Source organism: Calidris pugnax, unplaced genomic scaffold (assembly GCF_001431845.1).
Source record: "Calidris pugnax isolate Ruff unplaced genomic scaffold, ASM143184v1 scaffold132, whole genome shotgun sequence".
Classification (NCBI taxonomy): domain Eukaryota; kingdom Metazoa; phylum Chordata; class Aves; order Charadriiformes; family Scolopacidae; genus Calidris; species Calidris pugnax.
In genome coordinates, this window is record NW_015090910.1 from 2153695 (window position 1) to 2171300 (window position 17606).

Genomic DNA, 17606 nt, shown 5'->3' on the forward strand with positions numbered 1-17606 from the left:
AGGTCCATTTTCTTGTTGTTTCTGCCAGTTCCACGTGTGAGGAAAGGCCCCGGGGAGGTCTCAGGGTTTGCCCCGGCAGCGGCACCAACACGCCCCCATCTCTGCTTTGCAGCTAAAGAAAAGAGGTTTTTATCCAGACAGAACCAACAGAAGCATTTCATCATCGCTTTCCTGCTTTATTTTCACACGCAGGGAATAAACCCCAAAATAAAATCCTGCATGAATTCCCAAACTTCTGTTCAAATCCACCAGCGTGGGCTCCAGAAACCAAGCAGAGTCCTGCCACTGTCACGAGTGTTCACACTGCCAGATGCTGATTAAATATCAGGGCTCATTAGCAAACCATGGAATACACAGCCACTTCCAGGGGGGTTATGTACCGTCCGATTTCGAAGGAGGTTGACACTTCTTTAAAGTAATGATATAACCTCAGACTCAAGGCATGAAATGTGGAACCTGCAGCTGACCTAGCAGTAAAACATCACAAAATTCACTGTGGATACACTGTAAAAAACCCTGAAAAGCTAAAAAATTCAAATTAAAGCCTACATTGTGTAATCTGTCCCAGCTGACGTTGGATGTTGCTTTATGGAGGCAGCTTTTAACAGAATATAATATTCTTCAAAAATATTTTAGATAGCCCCTGTTGCACCTGAAATGTTACTACTCTTCAATATTTGATGATAAATTTCCAAATAACAACTTCAATAAATTAGATGATAAGATGCTCGTAACGAGGAACAACCTTGGGTTGGAGATGCCCTCTATGAAAACTCAGCAAGTAAAAGCCTTTCAGCACAAGGCTCCACAACAGGAAACAGAAGATATCCAACTAAAATACCAGGTGGAGACTTGGGAACCAGGCTGCAATTACTCTGTCTTGGGTTTCCTTGGAACAGCTGCACCAACACCTGAGCTCCTCTTTAAAAGCACCACAGGACGTGTAATGGCAGCGAGCAGCCAGGACCTGATTTAAAACAGGACTCGGGGGCAGTGCTTCCAGGAATCCAGCCTCGTGCTCTTGGGAACTGATCTGTAACCACTGGAAGGGAAAAGCTATTCACTGACCCAACAACAAAGCTATTCACTGACCCAACAACACTCTCTAAAGACAAAAGGGAAACAGGAGGCAGAAGGGCAGGACAGCTGTTTCCCTAGAGAGCTCGGGCCGTGGCATCAAGACATCAAAGTGATGGGGAGATCAGCCTGGCTCTGTCACCTGAAGATGTTTCTGAAGCCCCGAGGAGATCCATCAGCTGCATGGGATCCCACGGGGACCCAGGGCCAGCAATAAGAGCCGAGGACTCTTGGGAACTGATCTGTAACCACTGGAAGGGAAAAGCTATTCACTGACCCAACAACAAAGCTATTCACTGACCCAACAACACTCTCTAAAGACAAAAGGGAAACAGGAGGCAGAAGGGCAGGACAGCTGTTTCCCTAGAGAGCTCGGGCCGTGGCATCAAGACATCAAAGTGATGGGGAGATCAGCCTGGCTCTGTCACCTGAAGATGTTTCTGAAGCCCCGAGGAGATCCATCAGCTGCATGGGATCCCACGGGGACCCAGGGCCAGCAATAAGAGCCGAGGACAGGCATATCCACTACAAACGCCAGGCACATGCTAGGTATTTCTTAGCAGCAAACCCAAGTTCTCAGCGACCTCTGTTATCAGAAAGGGACTGGTGAGTCCACACAGCTTTAAATATGACACAGAAAAAAACCCTATACCTCCCTTGGACAGCAGAACAGCAAGGAATAGCCAGGCAGCAACTGGGCATCTCCACTCGGAGTGACCCAGGTCACCCACCAGCTGCCACTGAACACCAGCTAAATTTCACCACATCACACCAGCTAAATCTCACCACATCACCTACACGCAGACAGCCGCCCACCTGAAACCCCAAACCGAATCCCATCCCATATAACCTTGGATTCCAGGGCATAAGCTCCCTTGTAGACGAGAGAATCAGAAGGCGTGTCCCATCGGAGAAGTTCTTTTCCTTTATTCTGCAAGGTTTCTTGCAGGTTTCATTAATCCGATGACATCACTGTTTCCTCGTGTTACTGGGCTCTGCCACCGCTGGATTTTCCTTTGTTCCTACCAAACTTAAAAAACTCTTCCACACTTTTATTAACTATCAAGTTTTCCTTGGGATCTTTAGATTTCTCACAGGTACACAAGAGTTCAGGCTTTCATTTATATTGATCCCTATCTCCTAGTTCCAGTTTCTTCCACTTATTAAATGCAGTGTTGCTTAAATATTAGCGATTACCCCTGCCAATGAAAAAAAGCTCTTTTCTGTCCTGCCCAGCTTTACCTTTCCTCAGAGTGACCTCTCAGCCCTCCCAGCACCCCCAGTGCTGTGCTCTGCAGCCCAGTGACGCTGCTTTCATCACTTTGAAGTTGCTCCCTGCCTCCTCCACCTGCTGCCCTCGAGCCACGGGCTGGAAGAGACAGTGAACGCGATGTTCCCTATTTGTCTTCTCCCTCTCACTCATGACGTGAGAGACATTCCCTCCCTGCCATGAATTTTCCACGCTCATTAACCTTCTGCAGTACGGACTAGACGGCTAAAATTCAGAATACCATCTCCTATGGCCTACTAACCTTTCACTTATCTGTTCTTTTGGTAGATGTTTCGCTTGCCCAGATGAATCTAAGACCTTTTTCTTTCAATTTTGCAGTTGTGTTCTTCCTTTTCTTTGTGGTTTTGTTTCAGGAGGGAGTGGTGTCTGCATTCAGGTCCCGAGAACGGCTGCTGTGGTTCCTTCAGCAGCATCCTCCTGACACAGGGCTTACTCAAGACTTTGCAGAAAAGCCCTGGCAAAATCTCACAAACGCTTTTTCTTCTGGCAAGGGAGCTGTTGAGAAAGGCCACCTGTCCCCAGCCTCTGTTCCCACACCTGAGCCACACGTCGGTGCTCTCCACCAGACCAGCCCCAGTTGGGCTGGGCTGGACAAAGGGAAAGACAAGAGACACTCATCGATGTGGAGGTCCCAGCCTCACCACAGCTGCCTCCCTGCGACCCAGAGAGGACAGAGCAGCAGCCACGGGAAGGAGCAGCCACACACAGGGATGACTTAAAGAGCTTTTCCCACCAAAGACAACAGTAAGGAGCCCACACCCCCAGGAGAACAGGTTTGAAAAATGTTGTCCTAACACCCCCTTGAGCCATACATCACCTACAGAAATCTATCCCGCAGGTCACTGGTACCAGTAAGCATGACTCCCAAGTCGTACATGATCACCTGAGCTTCTCTGCTTTCTCCCCATCACCCCCCTCATTACGGAACGCCCCACGGTCCTGTCTGTCCTTGCTGCATGCCTCTGAACAGCCACCACCAGCCCAGGGGGAAGAGCAGCTCCCAGGCTGCAGGCTTTTATGGGGGGCTGCACAAACCCCAGACACGGTGCCCAACCTCCCGTCCTTCTCCCCGTGGGCTCCAGAGTGGACGAGGAGTGAGGAGCTGAAGGGACAGACCCACTGCCAACAGCCACCTGCAGACCCGCTCCCAGCAGCTCTGGGAGGCAATAGTTCTGCTTTGCTACTCATCCTCTCCGCTTTGCAGGGTTGTTTTTCCCTCAGCCACTCCCCAGTCGCCGTGAATTGTTCAAACACCCCCTAAAATCACGGAATCATGGAATTGTTGGAGTTGGAAGGGACCTCTAGAGATCATCTGGTCCAACTCCGCTGCTAAAGCAGGGTTGCCCAGAGCACATCACTCAGGAGCATCCAGGGGGGTCTTGAAGATCTCCAGAGAAGGGGACTCCACACCCTCCCTGGGCAGCCTCTGCCAGGGCTCTGCCACCCTCACCCCAAAGAAGTTTTTTCTCATACTTGAATGGAACTTCCCATGTTCCAGCTTGTGCCAGTTGCCCCTTGTCCTATCGCTGGCAGACACGGTGCCCAACCTCCCGTCCTTCTCCCCGTGGGCTCCAGAGTGGACGAGGAGTGAGGAGCTGAAGGGACAGACCCACTGCCAACAGCCACCTGCAGACCCGCTCCCAGCAGCTCTGGGAGGCAATAGTTCTGCTTTGCTACTCATCCTCTCCGCTTTGCAGGGTTGTTTTTCCCTCAGCCACTCCCCAGTCGCCGTGAATTGTTCAAACACCCCCTAAAATCACGGAATCATGGAATTGTTGGAGTTGGAAGGGACCTCTAGAGATCATCTGGTCCAACTCCGCTGCTAAAGCAGGGTTGCCCAGAGCACATCACTCAGGAGCATCCAGGGGGGTCTTGAAGATCTCCAGAGAAGGGGACTCCACACCCTCCCTGGGCAGCCTCTGCCAGGGCTCTGCCACCCTCACCCCAAAGAAGTTTTTTCTCATACTTGAATGGAACTTCCCATGTTCCAGCTTGTGCCAGTTGCCCCTTGTCCTATCGCTGGAAACCACTGAAAAGAGTCCGGCTCCAACATCCTTCAACCCACCCTTTAGATACTTATAAACATAAATAAAGTCTCCCCTCAGCCTTCACTTGTCCAGGCTAAAGAGTCCCAGCTCCTTGAGCCTGTCCTCGTAAGGGAGGTGCTCCAATCCCTTAATCATCTTTGTTGCCCTAACTAGGCAGAGATTTGTAAATAGTCTTTCATTCCAAACCCCTTGAGATGGTGACTGCCTGCACAGCAGGGCACAATGGATTCCTCTATATTCGCTTACAAAATAAACATAGGTGTGTTTCACTTAAAAAAAAAAAATAGTACTGCCTAAGATCTTTCTTTTATATCAATATTAAATACCCTCACTTTTAAAAAAACACTTGTATTTTAGAATCAAAACACTGACCTTAGGCTGAAATATGTATGGTTTTTTTAGTATCTCTCTTTACAAAACCATATACTGCTGAAAATCTTGTGAAGTTTGCATAATATCTTGTGTTTGCCATGAGGGACAGACTTTCTTATCTTATTTCTTATGCTTATTTTTGGTTTTGCTTCACCAAACAATTTTATTCTCATCTATTGGGAGAAATGAAACCTCTCTGTGATCCAGCAACGTTAATACTCACATTCACTTCCACCTCTATGGACCAGTCTCCCAGCGGGGGGTTCGTGGATAACTGAAATTTTTTGGAAACTACGCCCAAATCACCCTCCTCCATCAGCCACTGTTGGATCAGGTTCTTCCGAGGGTCCTAGGAGGAAAGCCAGGCTGCACGTTAGAGAATTACAGAATCACATGGGGTTGGAAGGGACCTCTGGAGATCATCCAGTCCAACCCCCTGCCAGAGCAGGGTCACCCAGAGCAGGTCCCACAGGAACGTGTCCAGGCGGGGTTTGAATGTCTCCAGAGAAGGAGACTCCACCACCTCTCTGGGCAGCCTCTGCCAGGGCTCTGCCAGCCCCACAGCAAACAAGTTCCTCCTCATGTTTAGGTAGAACTTATGTTCAAGTTTGTGCCCATTCTCTCTAGTTCTGTCCCTGGGCACCACTGAAAAAAGACTGGCCCCATCCTCCTCACACCCACCCTTTCAGTATTTATAGGTGTTGATCAGATCTTCCCTCAGTCTTCTCTTCTCCAGACTAAACAGAGCCAAGTCCCCCAGCCTTTCCTCACAGAGAGGTGTTCTAGGCCCCTCATCATCTTTGTAGCCCTTTGCTGTCCCCACTCCAGCAGTTCCCTGTCCTTGTGGAACTGGGGAGCCCAGAACTGGACCCAGTGCTCCACATGGTGCTTCACCAGAACAGAGCAGAGGGATCACGTTCTGCTGGTCACGCTCTTTCTGATGCCCCCCAGGATGCCATTGGCCTTCTCAGTGCTCCAGATGGTGCTTCAGCAGAGCAGAGCAGAGGGGTCACTCTGCTGGTCACGCTCTTCCTGATGCCCCCCAGGATGCCATTGGCCTTCTTGGCCCCAAGGGCACATTGCTGGCTCAAACGTTAACGCCAGCGGTCTTGCTAGCAAGGTGTAGGCAGCAATACAGGTGACCTTTAGTTGTCACATGAAGCTGGAACGTGTGACAAATTCCCATGTAGAACTAGGTCCCTGTGGATACTTACTCGGATATATATGTTCAGAGATGCTTTGTAGGGTTTGAGATCGGGATAGACGGTGACAATCCGGAACATCACGTCTTGCCCCGGTTTATACATGGATTTGTCTGTCTGGATGAAGACAGAGGTGCTCTTGGACGTGTACATCAGGCTGGTGCGGTTGGAGAAGACACGCCGGCCGTCAGCATGGCCTTCCACCAGCAACTCGTAATTCCCAGCAGCGCTGGTCAAAGGCAGCTAAAAGGAAAATGGTGACCCTCTGTTAACTACCCAAAATATTATTGAAGATGTTATTATTCCAAAAATATTTGACGTAAGCATCTGACATATTCCTGAACTTGTCAACTTATATAAATTCTCAAAATTCACATAATTATAAGGAGGAGGATTTCAGGGTTTTAAAGTGTCATTTCAACAATTACCTAGAAAGGTGTCAGCAGAAGCACCTTTTCAACACATTGGTGGATATCAGTACCTATGGGTTCATACGCCATTCACAGACACTCACATTGTGCTCTCTTTTCAGATATTTAGAAGTATTGGAGGGGGGAGCACTTGATCTTGGGAGCAAATTTTTTCCTAATTTTTTCATAATTTCATAAATTTTTTGGTAATGACTTTAAAAAAGAAAAAAAAAAGAGCTGAAGAAGCTCTATGCAGCCAGTATGAGCAGGACAGGAGGAAAAACTTGCTCTTATTTTTACAAGCTTTAGCTTCATGTCCTGTGGGGTAGAAAAATCAAATTCAGCGTGAAGATGTCATGAGGTGGGGTACTGCTTTTCCAACAGAAACCTCACTGATTCTGTCTCAGTTTAATGAATTCATGATTACAGCACATATTGCGACTCATCTAGGAAGGAAAATTGGAACTCAATGATCTTAAAGGTCCCTTCCAACTCTAACCCTTCTGTGATTCCCAAAATATTAAGGAACAAAGGAAGAGGCATTTTCTATGGCTAACTTGTTTAGGATGGACACTGAAGGCTACCTGAGGGCTGGCAGCAACCACAGCCAGGCATCCCTGGCGAGGAAATTTATAAATATATTATAACCACGCAGAGGTCTCTCTGCCTGTCTCTCCAGCAGAAAGAGGAAATCCAGGGCTCCTAATTCAGATCATTTCCTACAGTCAGGAGGAATCCCAGCCCCAGGGGTGGAAAGGCTCAGAGAAGAGCTCTGCAGCACCAGGGGACCTCACCTTGGTCAGAAGACAGGGAGTGATGGCAGGGACACCCAGCCCCAACAGCGGGGGCTCAGGGGTGGCCCTTTGGGGGAGGAAAAGGTTTTACAACAGTAAATCTGGGGCAAAACCTCCAGACTTGCATTTTTCAGCATAACATATGGAAACAAAGAGCTGCTCTTCCCCTGGCAATAGGAATTCCAGCTGGGAGCTCACCGGGCACGGTGCTTCCAGAGCATCCCATAAGGAAGGGCTGCCGTGTTGGCAAAACTCACTTTAAGAGCCCGCGGGGAGGTAACAGGAAGTCCCAAACGGGCAAAAATGTCACAAGGTGACAAACCAGGTAGATGCTACTGTCTGTATTGAACGTTTCCTTCTCTATGTGTTTACCTACAAAGAGGAATCAGCTACAATTTCATCCCTCTCTGTTGAATTTCTGCTTTTAAAAACAAGCCAGGAAAATTAAAACAAAACAAAACAAAAAAAAACAGAAAAGGGAAAAATAAACAGGCTCTCTTTTTCACCCACGAGCAGGCGTAGGATGGCACAGAAAGAAGAGTTCCCCCTTTAAAATCCGCATTTATGTAACAAGATTTTAGGTGCAAAGCTCCACACTGAAATACATGCTACATTTTCTTCAGCTGCAGGTTTTTGTGTACACGTTGCCAAGAACATATGATTCACATATTTCAACACTCTCCAACCTCCAGGCCAAGTATTCTGGAATGTATTAAATAGGAGGAACAGCCTTTCTTTATTGCATCTGTCAAATATTACCTCAAAATTAATTTTACAAATACTATCATTTATGAAAGAAGGTGTATTCCCTAAAAAGCAGACAAGATTCCCTACAAGGAGTCCAAGAAATATTATAAATATTCAAAATCAAAACAGGGGGAAAATAGGCTTGGTTTGTTTGGTTGTGAATTGTGCTCTGACAGCATTATTTTAACAGACTTGCAAGGATTGTCTTTGATTTCTTCTTTATAAGTCTGTAAATGCCATTTAGAGACCTCACATATTTTTCTGTATCTTTTCCTGTCACGAATAATGACAGATAGCATGGGGTGCTGCCTGCATTTTTTTTTATTTAAAACTGAATTTCCTAGGGTTGTTGGTTTCCAGTTGGTACAGACACATTCCAACCTGGCAGTCTCCGCAATGCTGAGCTGCTCGTTGCTATTGATTACCCATCTATCAAACGTTTCCAGATTATTTCACCAGAGACACAGTTTACTTGAGATGAGAATTTAAATCACTGGATTTAGGGATATTCAAACTAACAGATGGTTAAAAAAAATAAATACTTTGGTAAAACTTTTTTTCCTGACACAAATGCAGAATTCTTTGGATTGGGTTTTCCAGATGAACATGCAGGGTTATATATTCAGGATTCATACTCAACACACAATTCAGTATTACACTTCTTGTTTTACTAGCTCACTTATGTGCTTTCACTGAATGTGCATTTCCAAGGCCTGTGTATAAATACATGTTGATTTTAACATTTCTCCATTATGGCTTTGCAGAATTCTTTCAGGTCCAATTAGCCCCCATGGTGGGTGTGAAACCGAGCCGTAGGTATCAGCCCTTCAGAAAAACCCACAAAGCCAAGTTCTGTGTTCGGGTTTGATGATGGTTTGTGCTGGGAGTCAGCTCCCAAATCCCCCCATCACTTGTCCCAAGCTGAGGAGCACTTGGTCTGAAACCTCCTTGGCTTGTGGCTCAGTAAAGCCGCTCCTCTGGGCGTGTGGAAATAGCTACGGCCACCTCCAAAATACACCATCTCATCAACACGTCGTCTCATCAACACCCACTGATGAAAAGCTACGGAGAGTCACCATTTTCTGAGCAAAGAGGCAAGGAAAGGGGTACTTACTGCGGGAAGAACAAGAGTCCCAAAGGAATCTGAAGAAAAAAGAAGAAATACCGCACTGTCAGAAAGCTTATAAAAAACTTACCCAGACATCAACACCAGCAGGTTTAACAAACAGTTTGTTGCCCTCCTCTGGGTTCATTCAAGGACCTCCACATCCTTCTGGAACTGTGGGGTCCAGAGCTGCACCCCCTGCTCAGGGTGAGGCAGCACCAGCACTAATTATGGCAGATAATCACTGCTTTTGCCCAGCACCAGATGTGCTTGGTGCCCCCCAGGACGCGGGCTGCCCCCTTGGATGCCCAGGCTCTTGCTGGCTCCTATTAACTCCTATTTTCCCCTGCTGATCCCGTGCAGTTAGACCTTTTTACAGCTCTTAAAAAAATAATAGGTTTATACCAATCTTTTACTCATTTGCTTCATGCAGTAAGCAAAACAAAATGTAATTAATTCATTTAATTTATATCCTTCTTGGCCCCGGACATAAAAGCACTCCGAGATGAAGCAATAACTTGAACCTTTAAACTCCAACATATGTTAATTTTCCCAGTCAATAAGTTCTCCCCTTGGACGGTGGCAGAGAGGAGGAGGTCTGGAGGGGCTGGACGCTGAAGGACAAACCCCATCCGGCATGTGTCATCCCCTGGAATTATAACCCCAGTTAAACCAGATGACTCACATCCCACAGACCAAGCCTGTGGGTAGCACACTCCAGTCCTTCATTCTGCTGTTCAGCAGCCTAACGGGGACATGTGGCTCTGGGCCCTGAGCAACACAGCTCTTCCCACAACATGTTGACGCTACCCTTAAAGCCACTGTGTTTTTTTCCTGTCGTCCCTCTCTCCTCTTTGCTCCAGCAGCAGCACAGGCAGCCAAGGACTCTGCACAGCCCCACCACCATTCGGGGTATTCCAGTTGGGAGTCTGAGGGAAAATACACCCCATTTTTCCCAGCAGCCAGGGGAGAGGGCACCCTGCCCCACAGGAGCCCCACGGCCAGCACACAGGGCTGCAGGACAGCCCCCAGAACACAGCCCCACAGGACACCCCACTCACAGGCAACACAAACCCCTCCACTCATTGATACACTCATCCCCAACACCTACCCAAACAGCTCCATCCCCAAATAGAATCCGGGAATTGTCTGGGTTGGAAGGGATCTTTATGATCATCAAGTCCAACCATCAACCTCACTCCAATAAAAAACATCACTAACCCATGGCTCTAAGCACTATGTCAACCTGGCTTTTAAATCCCTCCAGGGATGGTGCCTCAACCACTGCCCTGGGCAGCCCAGTCCAAGGCTTCATAACCCTTTCCGTGCGAACATTTTCCCCAAAATCCATCCTAAACCTCCCCTGGTGCAACTTGAGGCTGTTTCCTCTTGTCCCATCACCTGTTCCTTGGGAGAAGAGACCGACCCCCCCTGGCTACACCCTCCTTTCAGGGAGTTGGAGAGAGCCAGAAGGTCTCCCCTTAATAAGGGAGACCTAATTATGCTTAATAATTGCACTGAGAGACATCATTTTAGCTAAAGGAAAGGTCTGCCTTCCTAACTCCAGAGAGATGGAATACTGTGAACTGGGGAGAATTTTTTTAAGGGCTGATGCTATTTCACTGGTAAGGGAGGCTGGATGGAGGGAAATGAGCAACAACAGAGACGGTATAAAGCTGCCTCCTGAGATTTCTCTCGAGAATTCCAAAAGCCTAACCCTTCTCCAGTTCCCACCCTCCCATGAAATAAGGCTGTGCTAAAGCTGGGGTTTGTGTGACCACAACCCCTGCCTGTGTGCCACCAGAAAAACAAACCCCAAACCTTTGTCACTGCTGATAATGGGTTATTAACAAGGAACAGGACCTTAGCTTTGTTTGCCACATGTGCCTGGATGCACATGCACATGGTAAGCATTGCCACAGCACCTTCAATCAGTCCAACCCGGCTAATTACAGCCACGGCTGCAGCAGAGACCTCAGCACACTGGGGGTCACCCGGCACAAACCCCATATTCGCACGGTGGGGTTTTTATTTCCATCTTTACCCAGGCCAACGCACACACCAACGTTACACCCCATCTTAAGGCAGAAATGCTGCTTTTCTGCCGCGTTCCCAGGCCTGACATGGGGTCTGAGCCAAACGCAGCCGTGGTGCAGAGGGGGAAGCAGCTGGGGAGGAGGGAGATTTAAATCAGTCACTTCTCCTTCGAGCAAAACAGGGACAGCCTTTCCCCACCAGAGCAGCATTGGGGAGCTGCAGCCTCCCTGGCTGCCCCGACAAAGCCCACAGCCCCATCTCCTTCCCAGGCAGCCAAACCCAGCTCCGGGGCATGAGGTAATCCTCTTCCAGTTCATGTCACTACACAATTATTTTGTTAGGAGCCGAGCAGCCTGGGCAGAGCCGAAACTCCTTGGCGTTGCAGTGAACTTCCCCGCCGTTGCAAGCACTTTCCCATGTTCTCAGAGGCTCCCAAAGCCACCACCATCAGTCCCCTGGGGCTCTGCTCAGCTACGCCCAGGGGTGGCTGCCCATGGGCTGGAGCCAGAGCCACAGGAAAAATATTGCCTTGATCCCAAATTGCTGAAATTCACCCCGTTTTTCTGCCCACTTGATTATATTTATAATTTAATAATACTTTTATATAGCTTGATTATATGATAGTTGTATTTATTTAATCCTTCTGAAGAGTTAACCAGTGCCCAACAGCCAGCCAGTGGCACTGCTGGGACACTTCTACCCACGTGTGGTGGGTCACACTTCCACACGATTTACACGTGGTCTCAGTTGAGTCCTCTGTCCACAGAAATGGCAACCATTGTCACCGTCCTTCAGCACATCCCCTCAAGGGAGCCCTTCAGTTGTTCAATATTACACATAACTAACTCCTGGCAGCAGCAGCAGGTTTGGAAAGGTGCCTGGAGCTGCTACAGCCCCTGCAGAAGGCATCACAGACCTCAAAAGGTCTCCCTCTGACTCGTCGCATCCTCTGTGGGCGGCCACAGAGGAACCCACACGGCTGCCACAGGCCACGGAGGGCAAGGACTGGGGTCCCTGGGGCCACCAGGAATCAGCTAAAGTCACCTCCCTGCCAGGAGCTGTGCCCAAGCTGCAGGAGAAGGCAGGGAAAAGCCAGTGGACCATTCCAGACTCATCTTGAGGAAAATTAAAAAACAAACACCCAAAAAAACTTCCCACAGAAGTGACGTGATCCTTCAAGAAAAAACGTCCTTCCTCATCGCTCACAAAACCGTTCCTCTCACAGAATTCCTGAAGCTCGTACTGTATTCATTCAATAAATACTCCATTGAGGAAATATATGGAAATACTGCGGAAACAAACGCCACATTGTCCTGCCTCCTTTTCCTCAGTCCTCGGCATTGAGGACACTCCAGCAGAAGAAGAACCAAAGGCAACGTGGTAGGGACAGCACTGGGAAATTAAGTCCTTGTTTTAACACACTTTGCCATCGTACCATTTTTTGGAGTCTTGTTATCAGCAAAATGAATAGGAAAATACAGAGATGCATGCTTCTTTTTTTAAACTTAGGGAGAGCTGCAGAAAGGCTGGCATCTCATGTTCCTCCCATTGCCTGGGCCTGACTCCAACCCGGGAACTGAGGCTGCCCCTTCCTCAGCTGACACCACCCGCCACCAGGACCAGGCCTGAATGTCTCAGCTTCCACTCCCCAAAAAGGACAGAGGTTCCAGAAAAATGACTGTAGGGCTTGGCACAGGGAGCCAGAGCTTGTGCCAGTGTAAATGAGGACGGCAGCACTCCGGGCTCTGAGGCATTTCCACAAACTCGGGTCTTGACTCTATACCCTCTCTCAGATGACAGGTACCTCTGCAAACTCCTCACTTAACCATTTCCACCAACATTCCTGCTCCTCCTTAGTCCTGTGTAAAACATAGCTGGAATCCCTTCGGATTGACTCACCGAAAAGATGCCACGTCTTTCTTCTGGCAGCCCCGCTCACATATCCCTGCTTAGAAAATGTTTACAGAAAAGCATAATCTCTGCAGCGGTAAATGGAATTTTTTTCCACCATGGAGTCTATTTCAAAAACTCATTTTAGCACCAGAGAACTTAAAAAATATTGCTCTTCAATGTCCTTCCAGATTTTTCTTCCTATCTGAACTATATACTATTTTGTGGGGTTTTTTTTTTTTAAAAAAGAAGGGAAGAGTCAAGAGCCAGGGCACCGCAACTTTAGAGGACAGGAGAAAGGCAACATGCACAGATGTTTTTGTGATTAAAACCATGTTTTACCCAAATCTGCAGTCGCTAGCAGGTTCTAGCTTCAGTGTGCAATGCAGAGGGCAGGGATATTTTCCTAACAACCAGGATAATTCATGACCAAAAAAAACCCCAACCTTTCTCCATCTAAGTCCAAAGGGTTTCCCCAGTCTGCTTTTACCCCCCAATCAGGAGAGCAGTGGAAACCCGACCGCAGAAGGCACAAACAGAAGACTCCTGGCCAGGACAGACCAGACACAGATTTATGGAGGGCATGAGGAGGAGGAGGGCTGTCCTTCCTCCCCTCTGCCCTCACCATGGCATTCCTGCTGTGTCCGCTCCACACGGCAGAGGAGTGGTGGCACCTCCTTGTGTGTCACTGTTTCAGCCCTTCTTCTCCCGTCAGCGCTGCCAGCTCCACCCCTGAGGGAACCACCATCTCCCACCCCCAGGCAGATGCTACCAATGCTGGGCACCCCTTCCCCTGCCCTGCAGCATCCACAGTACCTCCCACAAGCCAGCACCAACCTTCCTGCAGGCTGGCCTTTCTATTTTCCCTTTAGACCTAGGCCATAATCCGGACATTGATTTCTCCACTCAGTCTTCTGAGGTAGAACACCCAACTGTAGGGGTTCTGCTGCTATTGCTGGTGTCACCCGAGCGCTCAGAGAGCAGCCGAGAAGACAGCACTGCAAATTCCCAGTGGTTTATCTGAGACCCTGCAACACCAGGGAGGAAAACAAAATCATAGAATCAGAGAATTGTCTGGGTTGGAAGGGACCTTTAAGATCATCTAGTCCAACCATCAACCTCACTCTGATAAAAACCATCACTAACCCATGTCTCTAAGCACTATGTCAACCTGGCTTTTAAACACCTCCAGGGATGGTGCCTCAACCACTGCCCTGGGCAGCCCATTCCAAGGCTTAATAACCCTTTCCATGTAAACATTTTTCCTAATCTCCAATCTCAACCTCCCCTGGTACAACTTGAGGCCGCTTCCTCTTGTCCCATGGCCTGTCCCTTGGGAGAAGAGACCGACCCCCCCTGGCTACCCCCTCCTTTCAGGGAGTTGGAGAGAGCGAGAAGGTCTCCCCTCAGCCTCCATTTCTCCAGGCTGAACACCCCCAGCTCCTTCAGCTGTTCCTCAGAAGTTCTCCAGACTCTTCTCCTTGATCTCCAGACCCCTCACCAGCTCTGTTTCCTTTCTCTGGACATGCTCCAACACCTCACTCGTAGCAGAAGTGGTGGCAGTGGGGCTGTGTAGAGCTGCCTTCTCTACAGAGAACTTTCTGGACGTCAGAACCACTCTGTGAAACTCCACAGACTGTTCAGAATAATCTCATACTTAAGCCTTTTACTCAACTAAATGGGAAATTGGGAAATTCATGTCACTCACTCCGTTTTCCCTTGGTGGCCGTACCCAAACACACAAACTCCCAGGCGTCTCCACGTCCTGCTTTCAAGGCACTGTTGGCCATCGTTATTATCCATTCTGATGTCCATGAAATAAACACAGACCAAGCCACCATCACTGCGATTTAGAGCAGCTGCAGTTTTTATTCCAACTTTAAACATCAGGAAATCATACTGGGACAACACGTGGCTCAGCCTGTCTGTGCCAGAGACTGGGCGATATTAAGGTCACCCTCATCACATCAGCTGCTGCCACTGGAGCAAAATTCCACAGTCAAGTCACCTCTCCAGATCGTTCACTGCAAATAAACATTCAGGAACTCTTTAAGTTTCCTCTTAGAGGGAGTGAAAAAAAGAAGGTTTGTTTTCATAGTGCTTTTCTTCTACTTTCTGGAACACACTCGGAGTCTGTGATGACAAAGCCACAAAGCTTTTTCCAGATCACAAAATAATTTAGGTATATAAAAATATTACCAGGAACTTCCTTCATTTGTAAATAAAGGCAATTCCCAAATCTTACAAAATAAGCACCTGGACCTCACAGCTCCAGGGAACTGGAGAACTGGGGGAGAAAGGGTCCGTCACACATTTTCTACACACATATTATTTGGCCGGCAGTGAATCTTGGTGACCAGCACCCCTTCTTACCACGTGCTCCTCAGGCTCTGTAACCCCAACCTCAGCTCTGCCTTCACAAGTCAGGGGTAGCAGAGCACGGGACCCACAGAGAGTCACAAGAGTCTCGTGAGAAGTCACCTGTGTGTGACTGGAGACCCCTGAATTCCCCAACTGCCTCCTGCCTCTGTGGGTGCTTATAAACCCCCAACACTTCAGCATGGGTCTCTTTCTAATTAGACACCACTAAGGACATCATCTGAGACCCATCTCCAGACCCACTGTTAGCTCCCACCCCTTTCCCAAAGCTACCTTTTATAAAAATAGATATATAACCAGGCGCACAGCACACTTCTCCAGACACTTCACCCCAGTTCCTCCTGTCTCTCCTGAGATGCTCCCCAGAACGTAGAAGAGACTCCTTGGGTCAAACCACAAGTCTGTTTAGCCCAAGGGCCTGTCTCCAGTGATGGTCAAGGACCAACATCTGAACAGACCAAGTACCAGGCACTCAGGTACCCTTCGCAGCCCAGGGGCTCGGGGCTTGAAAAGCCAAAATTAATGCCTTTACATTGGACCAGCCCTTGACGGACTTTTATCTCATGGATTTGTGCAATCATATTTTCCATCCACAACACCTGGGACACGGAGTTCCACAAGTTATTTCCATCTCACGTGAAGGCCCACCTTCTTCTGTCTGGTTTGAACTTGTCTCCTGGGAGATCTCCGATCTTTCCCTCTGCTCTCCCTGGAATGTCTCCAGCTGGTTCACAGCCTGCGGGAAGAGCACCCCAAATCAGTGCTCCCCAGGATGCCTACCCGGGGCTGTGAAGATTACCAGCATGCTTTCCCACAGCCTACAGAAAATGGTTCTGTGTATACATTCGAGTACAGCACCTGCCTTCTTTTCCGATTACTTACAAATTTCACCTTTTTGTACCTTTAAACCATCACACACCCCCTCACACCCCCCTTTCCTGCAGGACTGCTGCCTCACTCCGTTCCCCACCCAGCGAATGAGTAAATCTCTTGTTGCTATACAAGAGCAGAGTTCTCAAGTTGCCCTGGTGAATCACACTCCATTTTTCCCCCTATTAATTTCCTGTATTGCCAAAACGAGCTCAAACCCTAATCCTCCCTCCCAGCACCCCTGCCTCCCCTTCGCTAATCCCCTAAGTGTTCTCCCTTTTTCATCCATGTCCATCCTGCTGAACAATACAGTTTCAGGGCAACCCATTTCCAGTTTGAGAGTGAACCACTCAGACCTACTTTGTGGAGATTATTTTCCATCCAGCCACCACGGCATTTAACCAGAGCTCCCTGCTGTCCCCGGAGTGCCACACCAGCCCATCAAAAGCCTTACTAAAGGCAAAACAGAACCATATCCCGCTGCTTCTCCACCTCCAGCCCCCGCCAGCCCGTGGTGCAACACATTTTATTTGCAGGTTTTCAGCTTTCCAGAACCTCTCCCTTCACTCACGCCCTCCAAGCTCCACCAGCAGTTCTAAAATTATTTCAGTCGATGCTCTAAATATTCTACAGGCAATTTCATCAACATCTACTTTCCCAAAGCACTCTTTAGCCTGTTCCTCCCCTTTTGTTGCCTTAATTCTTAACCCTTTTTTTCCCATGTTGATCCTCCTGTTGAAGACTGAACCCTGCTGCCCCTTGGCATCGCTGGCCAATGCCCCTCACCCCAGCGAGTAGCACGGCACACCCTTTGCTACCTTTCCTGCTGTCAATATGACATTTAAAAATCATGCCTTATTACCCTTCAGATTCGTTCCTGCTCACGGTTTGGCCTTGCCAGTTTTGTCCTTTTTCACCCATGATACTCCTGTAAACTCAGCCTTTGTCATCTGATCTCATTTTCACTTTATACACCCAGTTTTCCTTTATTCTGTTGGGTTTTGGCCAGTGACAAGATCGTGTTTAGTTACGTTAGTTCTTACCCTTCTGCTACATCAGGGTAATGTGTACTTATCCCTTTAATATGAATCCCTCAAGAGCTTTCTCCCTTTGCTTCCCTTCCTTCTGGTTTCTGATAACATCTTACCTCCCAATTCCTGTTGTTGACTGGCATCATATTTTTTTTTACCGAGTTAAGAGTCTTTACTTTGTTTTTCTCTCTCCCCCCAGTCCTGAAAGGATGGATTTTGGGGAAAATGTTTACATGTAAAGGGTTATTAAGCCTTGGACTGGGCTGCCCAGGGCAGTGGTTGAGGCACCATCCCTGGAGGTGTTTAAAAGCCGGGTTGACATAGTGCTTAGAAACATGCTTTAGTGATAGTTT

The 17606-nt window shown here is 48.2% G+C and overlaps 1 protein-coding gene across 1 annotated transcript in view; it reads right to left on the minus strand.

Annotated features, from left to right (window-relative positions):
• Window positions 1-17606, minus strand: part of CD109 (CD109 molecule) — a 96960-nt gene that overhangs the window by 60710 nt on the left and 18644 nt on the right. Inside the window, exons 3-5 of the mRNA XM_014949306.1 lie at window positions 9056-9084; window positions 6003-6233; window positions 5012-5137 (exon numbers count right to left, since the gene is read on the minus strand). Of these exons, the coding sequence (XP_014804792.1) occupies window positions 5012-5137; window positions 6003-6233; window positions 9056-9084 (386 nt within the window). The remainder of the gene's footprint in view (window positions 1-5011; window positions 5138-6002; window positions 6234-9055; window positions 9085-17606) is intronic.